We start from the raw sequence: 24,514 nt of genomic DNA, 5'->3' as shown, positions 1-24,514 counted from the left end.
TGACTTGACATGATCAATACACGGGAACACAGCTTGCTTGCTATCCTCACACTTTGAAACCATAAGTCTCTCATTTCCTTTCAATGACTGAAGTTTCAATGACTATGATGAGATTTGATAGATACCGATGTCGTGCTGAAACTATGTGGGTTTTTTTTTTCAGATTCTTAAGTTGACATGCCGTACGTACGAAAGAGGGCACTTCTTCACTACAACCAGACAATGAGTAAATGTTTTTTTCATCATTCCGTTGCCAAGCTAGAGTTTGCCATTTCAAAAGTTGAGTCAATGTCCTTATAATCACCACCTTGCCAAGGATGGGAGCTGAAATACAGGATAGCTAGGCTGTGAGATATTTTATACGAAGATGTAAAGACCGACAACGACAAAATGTACAGAAACAAATTAATTCTGTAAACACGGTTAATTGTCCCGATCATGAATACATGAGTTTCGAGACGGACGTCAAAAATTGAAGAAAAATTGGTGTATTTGTTACATATGATAATTATTGTGAATAGTGGTCGTTTCATGATGCGTGAAGATCTTAGCAAATGATGCCCGGTAGGTGGCGCCCTTTGTTTGACTTTTGCAGCGACAAAATATGCCAGGGATGCGTTTGGACAGTGTATGACACCTTCACCAACAACCCAACATTTTCAAGCAACGAGAATCTCAATTTTATAGACAATGAAAATCAGATCACTTAAGAGAGTTAGTATGTGTAGTATATACTTTATTCAGTACTTTAGGCCACCAGCCTTTATGTAGGCCTACAGCAAAAAAGTAACAGAAAGAAACATTATGAGTCGCCTTATGGTAGAACGCAACTCGGGGACAGACATTCGGACTCTCAAACTTTTACAATCCTCTTCTGATATACCACATGTGAGGGTTCATTTTAAAGCTCTTGGTGAAAGAAAACTTTTCACCGGCTTAGTTTTTCGAAATTCGAAAAGTTTTATTTTTCTCCATAGAGTTAACACAGGGATGGCGGCCATTTTGAATTTCTAATATCGGTAAATCTTGGGTAATTTGTTTCTCTAGTACCAAAATTTGCACGATGACCCCTATTTTTATTCTTGATTTTGAAAGAGAATGTTTGAAAATTTCCTTGAGGAAAGTTAGAGCAAAAGTTTAATAAGTCTTTCACTTTCGAGGTGCATACTACCTTATGTGACAATGAATGCACATTTTCTTCTCTGTCATGGGTAGAGTTTTCACAATGACTGCGAAAAATATAATATCATTGACAGGCACGACAATGACAAATGTTCGTCAAGTTGCATCAGATTTATATTTAGCAAATCCAGGCTACATCTTAAACATTTGTATGTGTAAAGATTGTTAGTATGAGATAAGGTAAAAATTGTAGAATATAGCAAACTCTGTAATTAAGTCAAATTTTGCTTGAGTGATCTCCTAAAAACATAAACATATCTTGTACATCTTAATTAAAGTTTTTTGTTGCGGTGAACTTTGTAATAATATATGACTGGTGCTTATTTTTGTATTCCTTACTTATTGATTAGTAGAAATTAAAAATATCATGTACGCGTTCAAAATTTTTACTTTCCAAATTTAATCTTTTAAAGTAACATCACATGAATAGCAATTCTTAATTCGAAAACTTTCAATGGATTTGAACTTGAAGCACTGACTAGGTTTAATTCCAATGTAATGTAGATTTTACGTCTAAAACCTACTTTTCAACAATTCACCTTACATTTTACATCTACCTACGGTCATTAGGGCCTCGTGATTACTAGATTTTCACTATCTGGAGTATAATTAGTACATTTTGATGCCTTTGTTACATTTATAACTCGTTACTGGAGCAGGTTATTCAATTCATGCTCATACACACCGAGTACAAACATTATACCCCATCCAGTTAAAAGTCCTAAGTTCTGCAGTATGAAGGTTTTTGCCTGTGATGCAGAGGTAACATCTTTCTCTTTCTCCTCCGCTGTATTTATTTCAGGTAACTGTGGGAGCAAAAGGATAGATAAAAAAAAGTAAATTGTACTGGTGAGTACACAAAAGAACTTATGAAGGGAACTACAGAAGTAGGTCAACAACGGCAACACTGATGAGCGATCCAATAAATGTCTCTTCATCCGAAAACAAATTATACTAATGTCATATTATTTTAAGTTAATGCCTACCATGTCAACAAGGGATATGTAGAGAAACATCCCTCCAGCGATAGCAAAAATCCACGAAGCACCTTGTGCCAGCTCAGATAACAAAACTCCAAACACCAGACCCAAATAGCACATACAGGCTGAGAGGAAGTTGAGGAACAGTGCTCTCTTGACTGGCATTCCAGCGTTCAGCAAAATGGCAAAATCTCCTGCAAGGAAAGAAAATGTACACGTTAATAGGAACAGGACTTAATGACATAATAGGGAGTTGAAGAAAAGACTTCTCTTGACCGGCATACTAAATGGTCAAGCCTACTGAAAAATAAGGTAAAAACGATATATATATATATATATATATATATATATATATATATATATATATATATATATATATATATTATATATATATATATATATATATATAAAACACGCCACATGCTCATTCCGTGTCGCGATTCGCCAGAATACGTCACGTGACGAGAAAATTGATACGTCTAGTCCCAATCGGATCGACAAAAGTGACGTCATTCAGTGCCGGCAATAATCCCTTGTAAAAACCGGATCGGCGACGGTATGAACTTCAAGACGCCTTTGTGCGAGGCTATATGGCGGCAATTGACTGTGTTAAAAATTTCAGCGAATCAGAGCAGCCAACACATGTCGGGAATGCAAACGAACAAATCACAGAATACAATACAAAGATTGTAAATATCATGATTGGATATATGGAGGACAAGAAGGAGACCTCGACTGAGCCGTAAGTTGAGCGATAAACTCGAAGTAACTTGGCGAGAAAAGAGTATGTCATCCATTTGCACCGTTCATCGCGTTAGTTACGTTTCTTTTCAATTTTAGAAAGATTATTTTCGTATCGTCCATGAAAGAGGGTAAAAGAAACGACCTTTGTTTAACGGTGTAGATTTGTCAGCATTGATATTGTGCAACTTTTCAGATATACAAAGTGTAGAGATGTCCTTGTGGGAATTACAGCATTCCATGGTAAAGTAGAGCGTTGTAAATAATAGCACAAATTACTTCAAGTACAAAGTAATAATATCTGTTACTTAAGTTTCATGCATCTGGGAGCCTTAGAATCCTCTAAATGCAGGATGCATGAAACTTAAGTAACAGATATTATTACTTTCCACTTGAAGTATATATATATATATATATATATATATATATATATATATATATATATATATATATATATATATATATATATATATCACAATCAATAATGAAAATCAACTTTTTATAAGATCGCTGTTCTACAAAACACAAGTCGCCATAGCTGGCATATGTTTTACCTAGTTCGTGCGGAAATTCCTCACATATGATAGCGATGCATATGCTGATGCCTCGTACAACGGCCACAGAGAACGCTGCACCAATGGCTAGTCCGTCGATGAAGTTATGCAGACCATCTCCAAGGATAATCATGTATGCAACGGAGGCGATGCCATCGTCAGTTGCAAGTTCTGTATGAGCATGTCCCTTGTGACCATGGACATGGACGGGGTGCTCGGATTTGACGGTGTTGTTATTCTCAACGTTCGCCTGAACGACTTGCTCGTTCTGTAAGGGAACAGAAGTATGTATTCATATTATACATACCGACGACAGACCTACCTACCTACATACCTACCTGCTTAACGATCAAAGTCCACCACTATCTCAAGCGATAGTACATTTTTACGCCCTAACTATGTAAATGAGAGAAAATCCATAGTTAATTTGTATATTGAGGATTTTTATACTAAACATACCTGAAGCGACGACTCTACGACCAGAGTACCTTTACTGTTATCACCAGACGTGATTTCGTGATCGTCTTGGTAACCGGGATTACCGTATGCTGCCTCTTTGGCGGGTTGAAGAATTCTTTCCCGTTGAGAATGGTCATCTTTTATTGTCACTGAATGCAAGGTCAGGATATCCGTCGACTCACCGGCAGTCGCCTTTCCTTGAGAGCGTCTCTAAGCGTTCAGACGGGAAGAAATGCACTTTGTCATTCTTGGAGTAATTATGTCAGGCATTACAGAAATAATCCTTTTTGGAGATCCTCTGTCGTCCGTCTCTCTCTCTCTCTCTCTCTCTCTCTCTCTCTCTCTCTCTCTCTCTCTCTCTCTCTCTCTCTCTCTCTCTCTCTCTCTCTCTCTGCCCGTATCATTGCACTGATCGTTTCAATGAATTGACACCTCTTCGTTTAATATCTTACCTTCCTTCTCATCGTCATTATATTTATAAAGCGTTCGGTCAAGAAGAAGAGATATATACCACCGATTACAACCAGACTCTTCAAGCGCTCCGTCAGTTCAGGGTGGTTGCCAGTCGCCTGCAAAACAACAAGTGAACAAGGACATGACCGTATTTCTTTACATGTGTATGTTCATCGTGGATTTCTTGTCTTTGGGTGCGTAAGTTTTCCCATATCAGTAGTCTTCATTTAAGTTATCAACATATCATAAATGCAATCAACAAGGATAACCCCCTAAGCCTGACAAAATGTGTTCATATTTAGGCACTAAAGCCCATCCAGCGTCAGTATACCACGAGATTGTGACCAGTTCACGAAATATTTGTATGAGCGATAGCCAGTACGTATATGAAGTGAACTGGTTAAAACCCAGTGCTTGCTGAGATGCTGCACATTAACCCTCCTCCTCCCCCTCCCCCAAATGTGGTAAACAGTCACTTGGTGTGGTGCATAAAATATTGCCATTTTTTAATATCAGTCAAATTCTGGCATGACAAGTCAAATAAGAAGTTTTGCTCTTGCCGATCGAGAGCTCGCGCGTGTACAAACCGTGCTATATCGCGAATATAAACGGTTCGACCAATCAGATCGCTGTATTCGCGCCATCAATATACTGATACATGTTTGATATAATTTTTGCTACATTATTGGATTTTCTTCAGTAAAACGCTTTTTGACGTGTAGTCAATCAAACCTGAGTTTCCGTTTCGAAAGTAGCTGTATTTTTCCCTACTTGACTCAAAATATCTCCGAAAACCATCATCGTATACCATAGACGAATTGAAAGAGTCGGAAGGCAAATACCTTCTTACCTCGGGAATCAGATGCATCAGAGCGCCACCGGATAGACTTCCAACGGCTAGGCAGATCAAAAACATCAGCAGAGACTGGAAGAACTGTTTACGTATCAGAGGAATAACAAATGCTCCAAGAAGCGAACATGCGCTAATGACCGTCACACACAGAAAACCATAGCCCCAGGCTGAAAGTGGTGAATTGAAAAATATGAAAATGTTAATTCTTGAATGTATTCAGGGTTTAGTCTTCATTGTTAGTGATCCGTTTGAAGCCCCCTAAATCTACTCGTCACTCTAAAGTTATATGTCCCAATGACTGGCAATTTTGTTTTGTTTTGTTTTTTGCTGTATTTTTGGTGTTTTTTATAAGCTGACAACATCGTCCTAACATCTAGTTGGTCATCTTGGAAATATAGTTGTTCTTCGCATACAGATATGTCGTGCCCATCAGAGAATCTCGAATGGACAACACCATTTTTCCTGTTTTATGTCCCTGCGCGGTTCGCTATTAGCGAGAGACTCTTCCCTTCCCCGGGCCGATGACAATAATTAACCACAGTGGACAGACATTGGGACTCAAAAATCTTTACAATAACTTTCTAAGCTAAAATATTGGCTCGTGTTTTTTTATGAACATTGAACATTTCTGTGTCCATTTCCTTTTTCTTTGCGTATGAGATTGAGGCCATTTTGGATTTCAAATATGATAACTTGAAAGTCATTTCTTTCTATCTGGTACCAAAATCTACCCCTATGACCCCGCGATTTTGAAAGAGATATGTAGAAATTTTATTTGAAATTGTTAGCAAACATTTACGTCTTTCACTTTCGTGATTTGAGAAGCAGCAGATGCCCTTTTATGACGCACTATTTTTTCAAGTTTGTTGGGTTTCTTGTATAGCAATGACATGGCAAAAACAAACTGTTGTCTCTTGATGAAGTGGTAAAGGCGTTCCGAATGCACCATAAAGCTGGTGAGAAATCAGCACTAAGAGACAAATACGTTATTGTACCTGAACTAATTCCAGGATATTACTACCTTTGCAAAAGACACAAACTCGCTTAACCCTTTCACCACCATGGTTTGTCCCAAATCCATTGTTTTCTAAGGTAAAGTTGGACCTATATACAGGGAACTTGGGGTGAAAGGGTTAAGGTAGAATTCGCCTAGAAAGTGCGAGACTTAATTTTTTGCTCCAATTCTCCTCGATGAAACTTTCAAACCAACTTTCAACCATTCTTTCATCACAAAAATAAAAATCGGGGTCGCCGTGCAAATATCACCCAAGATTTACCTATATTTGAATTTCAAAATGGCCGCATCCCAACGGCACAGATTCATGCAATCCTACACCTTTTGTACTTGCTCTGCTAAGATACGGTATTTACGAAAACCATTGACCATCTTTTTATATTGTCAATGAAGCCATGAAACAATAAAGAATTTAAAGAACCCTAAAAACCTACTTTCTGCTTTTGTAGGAGGCGTTAGATGGGTAAGGTTTTGTTCTCCATGGTGATCTTCATGGTCTGCACTCCTTGCAATCCTGTGTAACCATATTCCTTCGAATAAAAGCCCGTCATCCATGTCTTTTTCATCGCCTGTCTCGTCCTCTTCTGCATCATCAGATGTAGCATCTTGTATCGTCTCGATTCCACTACGTATACGATTTCTAATGCCACTGCCTGTGGGATTTTTCTGTTGAGGTAGAACGTATTTGATTGATTGTAAGTCTATCGTGGACGAAAATGACAATTCTCCGCGCTCTTGTAAATTTATCTCCGCGCTCTTGGAAATTTATCTCCAGTGTTTAAAATTTCTCTCTACTATTTAAAATCTATATGTAACCGGGTAATTAAACTGACAATTAAATTTAGCCAGATAATTAAACCCGACCAAGGTTCATATCACACAATAAACAACCAGGAAAGAATGACTATCGTACAATTTGCGTTGCAGTTTATATTAAGGTTTATTTCACTACACTAAAATCTCTACTACTACTACTAATAATAATAACAAAGAATAAAAACAAGGGTCTACAATGATTAAAACTGATAGCAGTATTACTGGAAAATAATTTCCAGGCGCAAAATCTAAAGTTCATCCACCATAATAAAGTTCCAGATAATTCTAAAATGGCTGTTGTCTAGGGTTCATTCACTTAGCTATTGTTCATATGGCTGTACAATGGCTTCTTGTAGGTCAATGTCCGTCCTGTTGCTATGACGATGACAGTCTATCCAATAGGAAACTACGTTACACACACAGAGTCCTTCCAGCCGCTCCTCCTGGGGGATTTGTTATTCCAACCCTGGTAGCAATACTCGAGTTGATGATTGACTCGAACAAATTCCAGGCACTCCTTGGCTCTTCACTCGGGCCACACAATAGGAACACACAGGAACACACGCAGTCTACCAGTAATTCATTAACTGAATCTCCTCTGTAATCATAGTCATGTAAAAGACAAATGGCAATTATGTAAGCGTTTCCTTCTGTTTACACTATCTCATTCAGGATGAGACTAAGTCAACATGATAGCAAACACACTGTACAAAAATCCCATGAAACAAAGAACTAAGAATCACAGAAAATTTCCTTCAAAATCAGAAACTCAAATTTCAACATGTTAAATAAAACTTCACTACTATCATAAAATACTACTAGAATCAAACTAACTACAGAATAACAACTTAGAAATTTTCCACGGTAATTGGGAAACACATGGTCTTTCCACGTTTTCAACTTGAGGGGTGTGTCTCACACTTTGAGACTTTTAAAAGTTCATTGTTTTCAATACCAAAGCTTCAAATACACATACCTGTAATCATAGTCATGTAAAAGACCAACCACGTTGTCTGGGAATTTTTTCTTGGCAGTAAAACGGATAATAATTCCTAAACGTACATCCACACCAAAGTGCTGTCTTCAAGCAGTGAAAAATCAGTAGAGCATTGCAATGCATTGTGGGTGAAGACGCTGAAATTCCACACATGTGTCATCACACTCAACAACACGCAGCAGACCTAATCACATGACTTACAATCGTAACCGGGGTTACACATACTATGTTAAATTTGTCTCTACTGTTTGAAATTACTGTTCGAAATTTAAAGTTGGCGGCTTGAATTAAATCAATCAATACTCATCTCAAACTAAATTGATCTAAAAGGCCGTCTACAGCAAATATTGTTACCGGAACCATGAAACCTCGGAATGGCTAAACACAGATAAATAAGATTGGGTGTTTACAACATGCATTTCAAACACTGGAAAGCAGGCACAAATATCGACCCAAAATCTATTACAAAGTCCATGAACAATTGACACAAAACCAAAAGTTCAGGTAATCGATCTAAGTCCTTAAAACAAACTAATTGTTACTGTTAACACAACGAGCATTAAAGAACCTGTAGCTGTAACTCTTAAATATTCATTGATTTGAAAAAGGCCTCTTTATTTTCTCTGGTTTTCTTTAAAGTCCACAGATTTAAAGATATAGTCTTCTACTACTGAAAACTTAAATAAGTTTAAATTTTAACCGTTATTTTGAATTCCTGCCATTTTTAAAAATTGGTAATATTACCAAAAAATCAAAGCATATGATATCCCAGCGGAAAAAAATCAGCACTATGCATCATACTGGACTGATATGTTGTTTATGTGAAGATTCATATGCTAAATGCACGACGTATAGTGTTTTTGCTTCATTCGCGTGAGGGCGCCATTTTACATCTGGGCAAACGTTTATTATTTATCTTGCTCAAAATTGCACATGCAGTCCCCGTGGACACTTTAGTATTCTTGTATAAACACCCCTCAATGAGTACATTCCCACGAAGTTGTTTTAGTTTGGAAGTAAATAAAAACAAAAATAATGCTTAAAGGGATATAGTCGTCACGTTTGCGGCTGCGCGTATATTGATGTTTACAAACATTAATTTTCCTAAAACATGGCGACGGCCGATGGAAGCTTCGCACTGACGGAGGTGGAAGAAGCCCTTCTTAGAGTAAATGAGCCAAGGTCGTGCAACTGTTCAGGAGTGTGCGCTCGGAAACGGGGACGGGGTGCATGTCCATGCAAAAGCATGGATGAATACTGCAATAGAGCTTGCACTTGCGGAAAAAAACGTGCATGTGTGAATAGACTGCCCGTAAGTAAGTATTAGAGTTCACTGCTGTTTCAGTGTCTTTTATTGTCTGCACACTATATTCTTATGGGGTCCTGATCCTAAACTTGCTTGTTTTATTTAGAAAGGGTGCACTAAGATCTGAAAATACAGTTGTTTGGTAGGCTACAAGCCTCTGTGCGTACGTACGCGCTTTCTTTATACCACTTTGAAACTGTCTATGAGATCATGATGAGATCGAGAATGAATGCAGAAACCGCGGTAGCGTGTGGTGCGTATGCTAGCTGGCAGAGGAGACTTGCAGCCTGAAAGCGACTGTATTTACATATCACGATGTTGCATTTGTGCAGCGAAAATAAGGTAGAGGGTTTGAACATCATGTAGGATTATGTGCCAGATAAGTACAGAGCTATAGACCCGTGCTGTTCTGTGTGGTATATTGCCCTTCACAAAACTCGCGCCATTGCTACCAGCACAGGCTCTTGACTCAATGCAGGCGAACCGCTAGTCGTCACTGATTTGTATTTTATTGCATCAGTGACGGCTAGCGGTTCGCCTGCATTGAGTCAAGAGCCTGTGGCTACCAGTGTTTGGGACGTAAAAGCAAACATGTCTGTATTTGTTCTGTATTTTCTGAGTTTTGTACAGACAGACTAATGGCAGATACGCCACAACTGGACACATGCATAAAAATCAGTACTTTTAGGGACTTGATCAATGAGAAATTGAATACATGTAAGTGAAAGTCAATGCTAAACTGTTCATCAGAAGTGGTATCTCATGGAGGGAACACCATTTCAAGAACAACAACACAACCAACCCCTCGCGTAGGAGATATTTCTCCCAATGAAAAGTAATACAAAGTTAGGAATAAAATATGAGCCCTTTACTATAATTTTAAAAGTAATGTCAGCAGATGTACCCATGATTTTTTTCTGAATGACAGTGTTATGACATTTACATGCAGTCTGTGATGATATTGTTTGTGCAGGACTCAACATCAGAAGAAGATGAGGAGGACAGATCAGCTGACACATCACGGAAAAGGTCTAGGGAAAGTCATGAGTCTCACCATCTAACAGCAGAAGAAATGATGGAAGAAAATGAAAGACAAATGAAGGTGTTTGACCTATTATTGATATATATATAAAACACTGCTTGATATACTTGATATGAATTTGAATTTTTGCAACATTGTGTAAATTTTGTCACATTATAGAGTGCTCATGAATTTTATAATTTGTTCTTACATTTTGTGATTTCCTGATAAAATGCCTGCTTTCCTTGATAACCATCTATCAAATGTATTAGCACTATTTCAAGTTACTCAATAAACAGAGCAGTTTTGCCCAGACTTTGACAGAGCAAAGTGTGTCAATGTTGATTTGTTGCTTGCTCAGAAAAACAAATTTGTCTGCAAAATGTGAGTTTCAAATATATGCCCATGCCACTTTTGGTAAAGGATTGGAAATCTTTTAAACTTTGAACATGACACACCAAAATGTACATTAATCATCAAAACAATAGTGTATCTTGATATTTGGCAAATTTTTTAGTTAAACTTTTTGATTTTACAAACTTTCAGGAATTTGTACAGCAAAAAACCAAAGAAGAATTGGAATGTTTGACATTAGAACTGCTAAGGCGACAGCCTGGAGCATGGGCTGATTTGCAGCAGCAATTACCTTACCCGGCTCCCAACCTGGACCTAACCCCGGCTCCAGTCCTCCATGGTGCAAGTGTGGTCAGTGTCAGGATATGCCCACACAGGCAGAGAAAAAATGCTGCGCTACACGTCAAAGTCAAGGATGCATCACTAACAAGGCTTGTTCAACTACCTTGTCCTTGACGCAAATGTCTTGGAACTGGCAATGCGTTGGAATGCAGACACATATGCTGAGGAACATCAGAGAGACAACGCCTGTTTTCGTCACTTTGCATATCGACAGTATATTTACTGGCAACATGGCAGGCTGGGTGCTGGGAACCGCCGTGTTGTCCCTTCATGTTGTGTTTGGGCGATCAGAAGAAAATTTCCAAGTCCAAATAACATATATGTTGGCTATAGGGATGGAGAAATACAAGACTAGGGCAAATTTATTAACTGACCATTAAGTTTCAAGAAAGGGTGTTTATATCTACAAATTGCAACAGTTGTTTGTACAGGATTAGAATGCATATATTTGTGTGTGTGTGTTGTATGTATGTACACACACCATACATATGTATATACACTGCCACATTCATACATATTTTACTTACACACATACATGCATGTATGTGTGCATACATGCATGATACAGGCATATTTGTATGATGTAAAGATGTATACATGTGGCAGTGTACATATGCATGCATGCATGCACGGCAAAAAATCACCAACTCTAAAGTTTTGTATTCCCCAGAACATGATAGCAGTCCCTACATATTCATGACACATGTAAACTCTGTGTACATCAAAATTCATCTTTCCAAAACTGCTTGTTTGGAAATTTCTTATCAAAAAGTGGTGACATTTTGAAATGAATGTTTACTTTATACCATTACCACTTTATATTTTGTGAGTAAAATGTTTACAGCTATTTTCAGTGATACATGTATGCACAATTGCCTGCCGTGTATGCAACATTTCTCCTTAAAAAATTGTCATTGCTGCCATATATAACGGAAGTTCTATGCTGTTGTAAAATTATATTTTGTTTTATTTTCTTTTTGTACTTCGTTATACGTCTCTTAGTGACAGTTAGGGTTGAGTGTCACTTTTGATTTCATAAACCACTCTTGATCTTACATCCTGGTACTTCTGGTCATACATGGTTGTTCAAAATCAACATTATGGTGCAAAAAGATAAATGTTGCTTTTGATACACTGTTGTAATAAATCCATGACATTAGTGAACAAACAGTTAGATTTTTAGTTTTTATTCAAACCAGTGAATTAACACTAACAAATTCCATAGCCAATATAGTTGCATATACAGATCAAGAACAGGGTATTTCAATACCATATAGAGATTTTCGTTTTGTTAAAAGATCATGCTATAACACTTGGCTGCATTTAGTATGGACTTGTGAAAATTCTGACATTCTGTTTTGTCCTTTTGACAAAACACTGTTTCAATGTCATATCAAACACAGAAATTATCAGATGATGCCAACACATTGAGTTTATTTTGGTGAATTTTACTCCTTTTGAAAAGAACATGTAGCATGTGTATCTGCTGCAATGCTCAAATGCATGAGAATAAATCATGTTTTATGATAGATTGACATTTGTCTATTTGTCTATGTTGTCTTTTGTTGTTCAGGAACAACACACAGGATGAGAAACTTTGACAATGTCTTGACAAGAAAATAGAATATTTCCTACAGAAACTGTCACACAAAACTATTATACAACATGTGCATCCTTGCTAGTGCACAAAAGTGTGAGTGTCATTTTCACAAATGTAAGTAAACTGCTGAATCTGTGTTTATTGAGAGTGTCCAATGTCCAATGTATAAGGCAAGATGTTCCTTCGTATCTGAGATAGATCTCCTTTAGACGGACTCTTCTGATGTTGTGGACTTCGCAAACCTGCTCTTATGAGCCTCTACTAAGTCAGCAATATTTGGAGGGTTCATCATTGACAGTCTGGTATGTAGATGACAGGGATCATTTTCAGCTGGTGGAACATATTGAGATAAATGACCTTCTACTCCAAGGCGCATTTCAAAAATCTGCTGCTGAATGTCATTTATGTAGTCATACTTCTTTTTGGCTACCACAGGTACTGGATAAAACCTCTTTGACATCTTTGAATACTTGCAATAGTACCTGCAAAAGAATGTAATGATATTTATCAGTGATTTGCCTTGGTTCTATTCAGGGAGGGGGGGGTACTCCCATAAAAAAGGTGTATGTGTATGTGCCACCCAAATGGGTAACTTTTTCATGAAAAAATCCCTAAACATGGGTCAATTTTCTGAAAAAATCTCTAATTATGGGTTGATTTTTCATACAAAAACCCCTAAACATTGTTTGATAAAAAGGCAAACCTTAACATGTAACAGAATAAAGGTGAAAATTCCCCAAATTTATCAAAGAAATTCCTAACAACAATGGGTCATATTTTTTGAATATACGTGGGTATATGTATTGAACTCAGGTGGCACAACCCCATATGAAAATATCAAGAGTGCCCCCACCCCCCATCCCTGAGGGTTCAATAGTGGCTAGCAATTGTCATAGGAAAATTACACATCATGCACAAACCTGAATGCATATCTTGAACACAAATACCAGACACACATACACATACATGACCAAACACAAACATGTAAATGAATTCACAAATGAAAAAAAGTCATAAACACACATATAATGAAAAGACACGTGTTGAGTGTTGTTTCTGCTTCCAATCAATACACTTAGATAAAGTGCATAGTATTCAGCTGTCAACAAACTCATGCATGTACAATGAACATGGTTTACTGCTGAAGAATGAGTTCATTTTCAGATGTGAAAATGTCCAAACTCAGCAAGAGCAGTTAAACAAATACATTCTAAGTTGGGTTTGTTGGAAGACTCAAAGACACTACAGCTTTAAAAACTTTGGCAACCTTGAAAATGACAGTGTACAGGTACATTACCTTGTTGTCCATCTACTGCAACTTCTTTCTGCCGATTTGCATGTTTGTTGAAGTCTATAGCAGCCAACACTGTCCGTGCTTTGTAGCCAACAAAACTGAAACATTGTAAAGATGGATATTGGTGAATACTACATTCCTGATAAGAGATTACAATAATAAGACTTACAGTGGTAAGAGAATAGAAATAACATCTCCACTTATAAATGATATTTCCATCAATAGGTCATTGGAAATGTCATCGTCTCCGAAAAACGTACGTAGAAAACATTTCCGGAATTCATGATCAAAAGGAATGATCACATATACTAGTGGAATGGTGTTCATGCACACTACAGTAGAAAGTGTATAATACTGAAGTAGGTACATTTTTATGCTGCCAAGAATGACCACACACACTGAATTTTGATAGGGAAGTACAGCTTAGCTTTATTCCTTAACTAAAACCTTTGTCAAATATTGTGAACTGTAACACTGCATGAAAACCCTATAATACTTACTGTATTAACATGGATTATTGCCTGTATTTTAGCTGAAGAGTGCATATACAGATGAATACAGTCAGGAATCCATTTTTTGTATTCAGCAAGCCTGTATTCATGTGGATTCATGTGAATTCACGTGTATTACACTATAATGCAGGCAATCATTAATGTGAATTTATCTGAATTATTGGGTTTTCATGCTGTGTAAGAGTATGCTTTGATCTTCTGGGCCATATACCTTTCATAATTTTGATTTGACACAGAACAAAGAATTTACTTGTATTGGTAGAATGTGTTTTCCATGAGATTCTATAACTATGCAATTCAAAGTAATATGATTCACCAAAGATTATTTGTACTATCTTGTGTCATCTGACAATACTGACATATTCCACTGAACAACAGTATGTTCCATGCAATACAGCTTAAACCCTGTGAACGCTACATATCAGTGTAATGTAACAGTTTGGACTTAAAATTTTGAGGAAAACAAGCAATAAACACTTACGAATATGAAAGGCGCTTTGGTGCATACATCAAAAGATGGCTGTGGAAGGATTCTAAGAATCCAGTATGTCTGAAATAAAAAAAGGATACATTTAAAATTTGCATGCAGTAATAATGCTAAATATCATACGCATCCTAGACCAAAACAAGCAAGATCGTTTTTCACTTGTATATTTTTGAATAAAATGCTGTTTCTGTGTAAATGTATATGTAAATCAAGCTGTGTGGTAAAGTGATACAGGCTTGTTATGGATACTGGTGATATGGAATGACAAATACTGATTTCACAGCAAAATCACAACAAATAAATTTCTTAGCATACTAATTTTGACACTTGCATAAGTGGCATGTATGTTCTGAACTTCGAAAATTTTCATTGCAGTGATAGACAAAATTTTCATTACTACAAAATATAAACTTTTACCGAAAGTTGACATAGTAAGGGATATTTTTCATTAGACGCTTGTCTTCTACAATCTTTCGCAGTGCTACATGTGACGGTGACCCTTTTATCAACCATGGTATTCGTTCACCATCACTGAGCGGACCATGTCCACACTTTCCATATGTTCCATCATGATTGAGAATCCACTCATGTTCATCAACTACATGGTGAAGTATGCCAAACCAAATGGCCTGAAAGAATATACAAAGAAATGCAAACTTGCATACGTATTATAAAGATTAACATAAATTGAGGACTGCCAGTTGCAGGGTATCTGTGTATCTGTTGCAGGGTATCATTCAGGGCTCGCAATTAACTTTTTTTCCCTGGTAGTTCACGTGGACTACCATTTTCTGAAGTTGTTAGTCCAGTGACAATGGTTGGTAGCCCATGCATACTTTAGTTCAGGGATATCTTTTTTCATTAACCAGACAAGAAAAAGCTATTTTTCAAGATTCTGCCCATAAAGTGAATTTTCTAGTCATTTGCTATGAATATTGCACACCTTTAATACCCAAGGAAACAGGTATAATGGACGTTAGTGATACTCAAAAGTTTGGTGACCTATTGACAACTCAAAATTCACTCTCAGAGTTGTATGCAAATTCTGATTAGTCGTCATGACAATGATTCGACCTTCTCAGCACTGAGACATATTGTAGCAGGTCTAAAAATAGACAATGGGCTGTCTGTAGGGAGGAGGCATATAATTCTGTGTAATTGTGATTGATATATTATGATCAAAATGCATTTTCATTGGCTATCACTTCCTGTGCCTGTCATTCAAGTATGGCAGTACAGATATAGAAACTTTGTTGTAAAGTTCCGCCGCATGGTCGTCTTCTTCAGGCCTTTCTTTGTCCAGCTGGGTTTGACTGCATTTAGCTGGTCCTAAAGTGACAGACCGGACATGGCACGCCAAATACTGACTGGATTTTATGTCCCAGGCTTTGGTAGTCCCTTTGGGCTACCATTTAATGGATTTTGGTAGCCCCAGAGAAAAGTTGGTAGTCTGTGGACGCGAGACTACCGCTAATTTCGAGCCCTGTCATTGCAGGAAACAAAATCAGCATTAAACAACATACCTTCATCTTTCTCTCACTGCCATTGCATTCCTTTGCAGCATACCAAAAATGATTCCTCAATGCATTTGCCCAGGGAAGTAGATCCTTGCAAGCTCTTTGTTTGGATGCCTGCCAAAAAATTAGACAATGTTAAAGAGTTTTGTTTTTTGTTTTACTTTGGAAAGAAAGAGTCTGGTTTTCAAAATATTTTCATTTACATTTCTAAAATTACAATGAAAAGTTTCATGACTATTTGCACCTATTAGCAGTCTATTGCTGTAATAAATGCAACTTTCCATTCAGAATGTCAACTTTCATTAGCAAATACTATAAAACTAACAAATACTGCAAGTTAAAAGTGTAATAAGTTTTCTTTCACGTTACACTTAAATTTGATAATCAAATACTGAAAATAAACTCATCTGATGAACAATATTACCAGTAGGTTTGCCAATGCACTATCATGTAAATAAAATCTAACACTATCTCACCTCTAAGATTTTCTTGTGAATATTTTTGCCCCCATGCCATATGTCCCAAGAATGCTTGATTTCTGAATATTTTTCACAGTGTCCTGAAATTTGGTAAAAAAATGCTTAGTCAACATAACATAACATATATAATTCAGTGGATGAACAAATGCTGTTATTGTATAACACTATAAGTAATACATGTATTTTGAAGACCAGAATTATGACACCCTAGGCAGATAATCAAATTACACACTTTGCTCATAATAATTGCAAACAGAATTGTCTGAAGACTGTTGCATAACAGCTACACTGCAATACAGAGACAAAGATTGCATGATTAGAGTTTAGAGAAATCTGTCCATTACCATTTGTACCATTCTTGTACTTTGTACACATTTACAGAAAGTTTGTGTTTGGTTGTGTGCATACACCACTACACTGAAATTTAGGTGACATGTGGAGCACACACTAACAGTGTATACTACAGTGTGGTGTTCAGTCAAATAAAAAGTGTGCTCATAGTTCCCTTTATACAGTGAAAATTGGTGTTTCAAATAAAGCAGTCACAAACTAACAATATACATATTGACCACAACTTACGCATGGCTGCTGCTATCTGTGTATGAGCGTCAGTTATCATTTCTCCAATGTCCAGCATTCCTGTCAACTTATCCATAGATCTGTCAAAGCCCAAACGTTCCATATTTGGACTTTTTCCATTAACTTCTCGCACATCAACAGTCTCTGTGTGGAGAATAACCTGCTTGGATGTGTCACCCACATTATATGACAGATACTGGGCTGAGTGTCCTGGTGAGTCATTACGACCATCTCCACACAGAACCACCTTCTGTCCATGAAAAGATCCTGTTAACTCCAACTGCATGGCTTCCCAGTACTTCTGAATGGCGGGAGCTGCATACAGTTTTTGTACCCGTAAAAATGTACTGGCAGAGATACAAGCTATATTGGCAAACCTAAAGAGCAGTTCAATCTTCCTGAAGCTATTCCCAGACAGTAAGATACAGGCAGCAGTTTGTAGGTTGCCAGCAAAGATGCCATCAAAACGAGGTTGAGACTGCCATCTTCCACCAAGATGACCTGCAGAACAACTCCAAACAACAGTAAGTGCAGTGCCTACTGTTGTTGTACTGTATAAAGTCTCCTTTGACATCCCTGCCGAGCACACATATCCCCATAGGCACGTTTCAGCAAGTTAAGTATTGCTGGAACAAAAGCCAGGCACTTCTTTGCAATAATTACATCCATGGCATTGGTCACATCATCTCCAGCTTCTGCAGCACCATTGTCATCTGTTCCATACTGTTCTGTATCAAAGACAACTTCCTCAAGCGACATGTTCTTGTCATTTCTGAAGAAATGATTGAATAAGTATGAATTTACTAATAGCCAATATCAACAACAACAACTGCAAATTAGTATAGCGTGCATTTTTTAAGTTCAAAAGACTACAAAGGAACTCAGAGAGATCAATCAACATTTTTGCCTGGAAAGTTGACATTGAGTAGCTATCTTACATTTACATCCAGGGAAAAAAGATAATAAAATGTATCAGCACCCCAAGGAGGGTAACTAACCCTAGAGTTCCGAAAGAGACAGCAAACTCTCTTTCGTCTTCATCTTCACTGGCAGTATGTGTGTCTTCAGATTCACTGTCACAGCCATTCTGGTACAAGTAAAATATTATAAATACATTATAATATCAGTGGAAATTTAAGAGTAGATGCTAATGATATCACTGTGAAATATCAACGCAACATTTATTTCAGTGAAAAAATCAAGTATCGTACCTCACAGATTGTCCACATGATTTTACTTGCATAGGAGTAGACGATGCAAGAGGAAGAAAGCTTGAATCTGAAATTACAAACAAAATTTGACATTCGTTCAATATACACAAAGTATTCTATTGTATTTCATTGTTGTATGTGTATTACCATAATTCTCTTTAAATAGCACATCGATAGTCTGCCCATAAAAGTATAAGCAAATTATTAGATTATTAATTAATAATATAAAGTGCTATTTATGATTAAAAAAACAGGAATGTATAGTACATACCCATAAAAAAGGTAAAATAATTGATCGAAATTATTGTAAAATTTTAAACATAAAAATCAAAATGATCTACACAGCATGCTAACAGTTCTGATATACAAAATACATGCAAATTAATCCTCCATTGAAAAGGATAAATTTATACATGTATACCATCCAGATTTTAAAGTTTAAAAAAAATTTTAGTATTCATTTACTGTTTACAAAGCCATGAAAATTGGTTTTCTAATCAATAGGCTAGTCAAAATATGCAACTCTACATGTGTTCTTATATATTTTCTTGTGTGGCTCAAATTGACTCTTGCAAATGCCATTTTGGTAAGCTCACATTTTACTTGCCAAAACATATGTAAAATTGCTAACAGTAGATTATCAAAATTGAGTTATCCTGGGCAATTTTATAGTCTTTATTTGAGCTCTGTTTCCAAACAAATGTAAATGTACATTACAACTATATATATAAATATATAACTATATATAACTATATATATATATATATATATATATATATATATATATATATATATATATATATATATACACACACACACACACACACACACACACACTGTTTTGCACATACAATTACCTGATTCCCTGCTTTTAATTGGTGTAGGAAAACTACAAAAAATAGTCAACAATAACTGGTCATTTTGTAATCTGTTGAACACGGAGACACTTTTCTACAATATAAGCTTACTTGCACAAAGTAATTTCCAATAATGTCAACAACAACAACAACAACAACAACAACAACAACAAATCAACAAATGAAATATTAATGGACTGAGTCCAACTTTTTGGGACACGTTTTGATTGATTGATCGATTTGTTCAAAATCAAATTGGAAATTATGTACTTCATTAGATTATTACCACATCGCCATACACATGGATTCTTGACACGTAAATTTCACAAAGTGTCAACAGTCATGTAAAGTTTCGCGTATATTGCGTGTGACGGTGCCCGGCTATGGCAGCGCCGTCTGCCAAATCGTCCGGCTAGCTTGTGACCGTTGAAATGTATCGAAGTGGTTTTGTGGTGGAGAATTGAAAAAAGGAACAGTCAAAGCCAATGTTCCATGGCAATCCATGCCGGGTCCATGTCACACAACACAACTACGAGCGACAACATAAGCGAGGGAGAACACAGAAATATCGCACACACTGTGGCAGTCTGTGTACGCGTACACGGTGAACATCCGTCCCAGTAGCTCTGCATAGCAGGGCTGTGTGTTACCGGCGTTATACGGCCTCCCACCCCACCAAAACCCTGCAGATTGCCATAGACAAAACCGCAGGTAGCTCCTCGGTGGTAGGAGGCCGTATAACGCCGGTAACACACATCCTAGTTGCAGTACAGTAGCTCGAGGTTTTGCCAGGGTATTTGGGTCGGACGACCCAAATACCATGGCAAAACCTCGAGCTACTGTACACTGCAGCTACACACAGCCCTGAAACGCAGAGCTACCGTCCCAGGAAAGACTCACCTTTCTGTGTTGGAAATATTACTTCCTGCACGTTGGATTCCTTGTCCTAATCCTGCTGCTATCAATGTCGTTGATTGGAGACCTTCTTCCCAGTTTTCTCCTATGGATCTCCTGCCCGTACTTCTCGGTAAACATGTACATTCCCGTTCACTATGTGGTAAAGGATTACATTCTCGGCAAAATAGGCGATGAATTTCGAGTAAATGTAATGAAAACACAGCGTTAGATTCTTGGTTATAGTTCACGGATTTCGCATCTATCCACTTGGGGTAAGATCTTCCCAGATACACTTTTGTTGCGTCCCTCGTTTTGTAGGCTTTCGCTTCGGCCTCTGTCACCAGTTTCGGTGGTTTGAACACTGGACGGGATGGGTAAGCCGCCATTTTAAAAGTTAGGATAAGCGCGAGGCATGCTGGGAGCTGTTACCTTATCAACGACGCCGTAGTATGGGACCCATATCACACAGCCGCAAACGTGACGATTATATCCCTTTAAAGATACAGCTCAAAATAAATCCATATACTCGTCCAGAAACTCACGGTCGATGCTGGGTCATTTTTATTATGACACCACACACCGGATCGCTCACTATGGAGTCAGTCAACACTGACTAACTCCCTCAATAACGAATCTGGCTCCTTCTCTTTGAAGGAAGATGACTTTATCACACAACCAAGCGTAGGAAATACATAACAAGAGAGCGACTGATGAAGGAACGTCATTTTGGTTCCGAAACATCGTTAAGACGAATCACGCAATCATAAAACGGCTTTACCAGGGACCCAGATCACATGACCAGGTTCAAAGCACTATAGATTCACAGGTGTCTCGCTTTGTATTCCACACAAAATAACAACAATGATCCTGTTATTCATCGTAACATTGAACAAACTTGGTAAAGCCGATGTGTGAAGTAGCCTTCTTTCCTTTCTGAACTTGAATATAAATATTAAATATTTGTACTGTATTCAAACTTTAGAATTGAACTTTTTTAAAGTTCCTATCTTACAACCGTATGACAACAATTTCTTTACAACACAGAATGATTATGTTTATATCTATATATATATATATATATATATATATATATATATATATATATATATATATATATATATATATATATATATATATATATATATTATATATAATTGTTATGTAGGTCATTTCCCCCCACTCATCATGACCTGAGTTCAATTAGTCTAGAACATTCTCAAGGTCACTGCCCTTAATGACCTCACAACCTTGAATTCAATTAGTCATGTTTGGAATGTTCTGGAAAGTTGATTAGTTGTGTAAGAGAGATAATTTTAGAACAGTAATTAGCATGTCAATAAAAGTTCTAGATTGTTCTTATATGCCTTTATAAAAGGGACGCGCTCAGCTTCCAGTCAGACTTTTGGGATCGTGTCTCTTGTGTGTTACTAAACTCCAGCAGTAGTCATTCTCAAGACTTTTCAAGACCTTCACTGCCAACGCTGGATTTATACTGTGGACTTTATGCATCTTCAAGCCTGCAAGGACTGCTCATTCATCCAACTGACTGTTACAACTCTGAGACTGGAGCTTTGCCGTCCCAGCTGAGATAAGTAGTCTGTACACCTTTAAAGCTTGTACTCTATCCCTGACTTAGCAATTAGTTTTATTTCGTAATAAATTTTGTTTAAACGTTAACTGCTGAGTTCACCCTTTTTGTTCGTTTTCTCTGCACGTAACAAAATTGGGGGCTTGTCCGGGAGACGAATATTTTGAGCCGTTTGACAACATTTTGCCTGCTTTTTCAAAACTACTATATACTGTGAACTCAGCGAAATTTAATCATGGCGGAATTTAAACCAGAGGAAATGGATGACCTTGATCAGGACACATTTGATTCCCTCAGAAAAGACGACCTCATAACACTGGCCAATTTCCTTAAGGTAGAAGTTAAACGATCTATGCGCAAGCGAGAAATACAGTTCAAGATTGCAAAACATTTAGTTAAATCAGGCCATTTTGAGGAGTCTGCCTTAAAAGATTATGAGCCCGAGTCTACCTCTGAACTCAGAAAATTAGAATTAGAAATGCAGACAAATTTGGAGATCAAGAAACTAGAATTACAAATGAGAGAGAAAGAATTACAAATGGAAGAAAGACAGAGAGAGAAAGATAGGCAGGAAAGATTAGAAATGGAAGAAAGACAGAAAGAGAGGGAATTGGAAAGAAAGAAAAAGAATTGCAAATGGAAGAAAGACAAAGGGAGAAAGAAAGAGAGGAAAAAGAAAAGGAAAGAGAATTAGCAGAACACGACTGCAATTAGAAATGAGACGTTTAGAGCTTGGACAGTCAGGAAAATTCTTCCCTCAGACAATTTTGACATCACTAAGCATTTCAGGTTAGTTCCCCCTTTCCAAGAAAAGGATGTTGATAAATATTTCCTTCATTTTGAGAAAATTGCTCAGAGTCTGAATTGGCCTAAGGAGTCCTGGTCTATGCTTTTGCAGAGTGCTTTGGTGGGTAAAGCCAGAGAAATTTACATTCAGTTGTCAGTAGAGCAGGCTTCAAATTATGATTCTGTGAAGGAATTAATTCTCAAGGGTTACGAGTTGGTGCCTGAAGCGTACCGTCAGAAATTTAGGGATTGTGAGAAGGTGAAGGATCAAACTTATGTTGAATTTGCTCGAACAAAAGAACAACTGTTTGATCGTTGGTGTTCTTCTGAAAAGGTCAGTCAGAATTATGACAAATTACGACAGCTCGTTTTGATTGAGGAATTTAAAAGGTGCATCCGGAGTGACATCAAGACATTTATCAATGAACAAAAGGCAGTTACATTGGAGGTTGCTGCACGTTTGGCCGATGATTATTCATTGACCCACAAATCTTCATTTCTCAGCAAACCATCCCAGTCCTTTTCCTACAGAAACAATGCAGGCAAATTTAACTCCTCCTTTTCATCCAAGAATTTCTCAAAGGAGAGTAGGAAATCAAATGACAACAGTTCACAAAATTCAAGTAACACTTCCACATCATCAGATCCCAAGTCTCAATCTCCTTCTGACAAACAGTTCGGTACACTTTCTTGTAATTATTGCAAGAAAGACGGCCATTTAATGTCAGATGTTTCAAATTGAAAAGAAAACGTGAAGGTCAAAGTGGTCAAAGTGGATCTAAGCCCACCGGCTTATTTCTTCATCAACTCAATTAGAGTCTAATAATGTGTGCAACACATTTTCTGAGGTTAAATCCCTCTTATCCCCAATTAATGAGGTCAAGGTCAATTCTTCTCAAGATAGCATTATGGGTATTTTCGAGCCATTTATTCATAATGGTTTTATATCACTTTCTAGTGATTTTTCTTCCGCTACCCCTGTCAAAATTTTAAGAGATACCGGGCTTCCCAGTCTCTTTTGTTGGCAGATACCCTGCCGTTTTCTGAAAAGTCATTTTCAGGTTCTAAAGTTCTTATTAAGGGGGTAGATTGCAATGACTTTATTCCTGTTCCTCTCCATAATGTCTATTTGTCTTCGGACTTTATTTCTGGACCTGTGACTTTAGGTATTAGGCCTTTTTTGCCTTTGAAGGGATTCACCTTCTTCTTGGAAACGACCTTGCTGGGGACAAGGTCATTACTAATCCACTTGTGACTGATAATCCTAGTTTAGATCAGGATCCAGAGCCAATTGAACAAGAGATACCCGATTTATTTCCTTCATGTGCTATTACTCGAGCCATGTCAAAGAAAACTTCCGAGAATCAAAATACTCTCAAAAATAATGTCACAGATGTTGACTTAAATGACACCTTTCTCAGTCAGGTGTTTGACACGGATCATTCCGTTATCCCTCGTGGATTTGAAACTTCCAGTAAAACTTCTGCTGACCAAAGTCAGACATTTTCTAGATCAAATCTCATTGCAGAACAACACAAGACCCAGATATTTTGTCTTTGTTTGACAGGGTAGATGATGAAGGTAAAACTTCAGATAGCTCTGTTTCCTATTATACAAAATCTGGTATTCTCATG

General features: G+C 37.3%; 3 protein-coding genes across 4 annotated transcripts in view; 1 reads left to right on the top strand and 2 right to left on the bottom strand.

Moving 5' to 3' along the window:
* Positions 1 to 715: 715 nt before the first annotated feature.
* Positions 716 to 24,514, bottom strand: part of LOC139124244 (metal cation symporter ZIP14-like) — a 30,191-nt gene continuing 6,392 nt past the window's right edge. Inside the window, exons 2-8 of the mRNA XM_070690382.1 lie at positions 6,672 to 6,903; positions 5,220 to 5,389; positions 4,369 to 4,485; positions 3,917 to 4,126; positions 3,458 to 3,725; positions 2,169 to 2,356; positions 716 to 1,988 (exon numbers count right to left, since the gene is read on the bottom strand). Of these exons, the coding sequence (XP_070546483.1) occupies positions 1,830 to 1,988; positions 2,169 to 2,356; positions 3,458 to 3,725; positions 3,917 to 4,126; positions 4,369 to 4,485; positions 5,220 to 5,389; positions 6,672 to 6,903 (1,344 nt within the window). The 3' untranslated portion in view covers positions 716 to 1,829. The remainder of the gene's footprint in view (positions 1,989 to 2,168; positions 2,357 to 3,457; positions 3,726 to 3,916; positions 4,127 to 4,368; positions 4,486 to 5,219; positions 5,390 to 6,671; positions 6,904 to 24,514) is intronic.
* On the top strand, positions 9,089 to 12,608 carry LOC139124243 (uncharacterized). 2 transcript variants are annotated; one of them, XR_011549900.1, is made up of 3 exons: positions 9,089 to 9,366; positions 10,330 to 10,458; positions 10,924 to 12,608. XR_011549900.1 is itself a non-coding variant. In XM_070690381.1 (3 exons), the coding sequence occupies exons 1-3, from the start codon at positions 9,162 to 9,164 to the stop codon at positions 11,185 to 11,187; spliced, it is 594 nt and encodes a 197-aa protein (XP_070546482.1). In that variant the 5' UTR covers positions 9,089 to 9,161; the 3' UTR covers positions 11,188 to 12,608. The 2 variants fall into 2 exon arrangements, 1 of the variants encoding a protein (XP_070546482.1); XM_070690381.1 differs by having other exon boundaries at positions 9,089 to 9,362.
* On the bottom strand, positions 12,245 to 20,920 carry LOC139124242 (uncharacterized). The gene is made up of 10 exons (XM_070690380.1): positions 20,510 to 20,920; positions 18,753 to 18,819; positions 18,540 to 18,628; positions 17,542 to 18,313; positions 16,960 to 17,042; positions 16,490 to 16,597; positions 15,384 to 15,595; positions 14,961 to 15,029; positions 13,971 to 14,065; positions 12,245 to 13,155 (listed from the first exon to the last, which is right to left on the bottom strand). The coding sequence occupies exons 4-10, from the start codon at positions 18,113 to 18,115 to the stop codon at positions 13,100 to 13,102; spliced, it is 1,197 nt and encodes a 398-aa protein (XP_070546481.1). The 5' UTR covers positions 18,116 to 18,313; positions 18,540 to 18,628; positions 18,753 to 18,819; positions 20,510 to 20,920; the 3' UTR covers positions 12,245 to 13,099.

The sequence above is a fragment of the Ptychodera flava genome (genome assembly GCF_041260155.1).
Source record: "Ptychodera flava strain L36383 chromosome 23 unlocalized genomic scaffold, AS_Pfla_20210202 Scaffold_23__1_contigs__length_28996876_pilon, whole genome shotgun sequence".
Classification (NCBI taxonomy): Eukaryota; Metazoa; Hemichordata; class Enteropneusta; family Ptychoderidae; genus Ptychodera; species Ptychodera flava.
The sequence above is the reverse complement of the archived record's forward strand: the minus strand, read 5'-3'. Positions and strand labels throughout refer to the sequence as shown.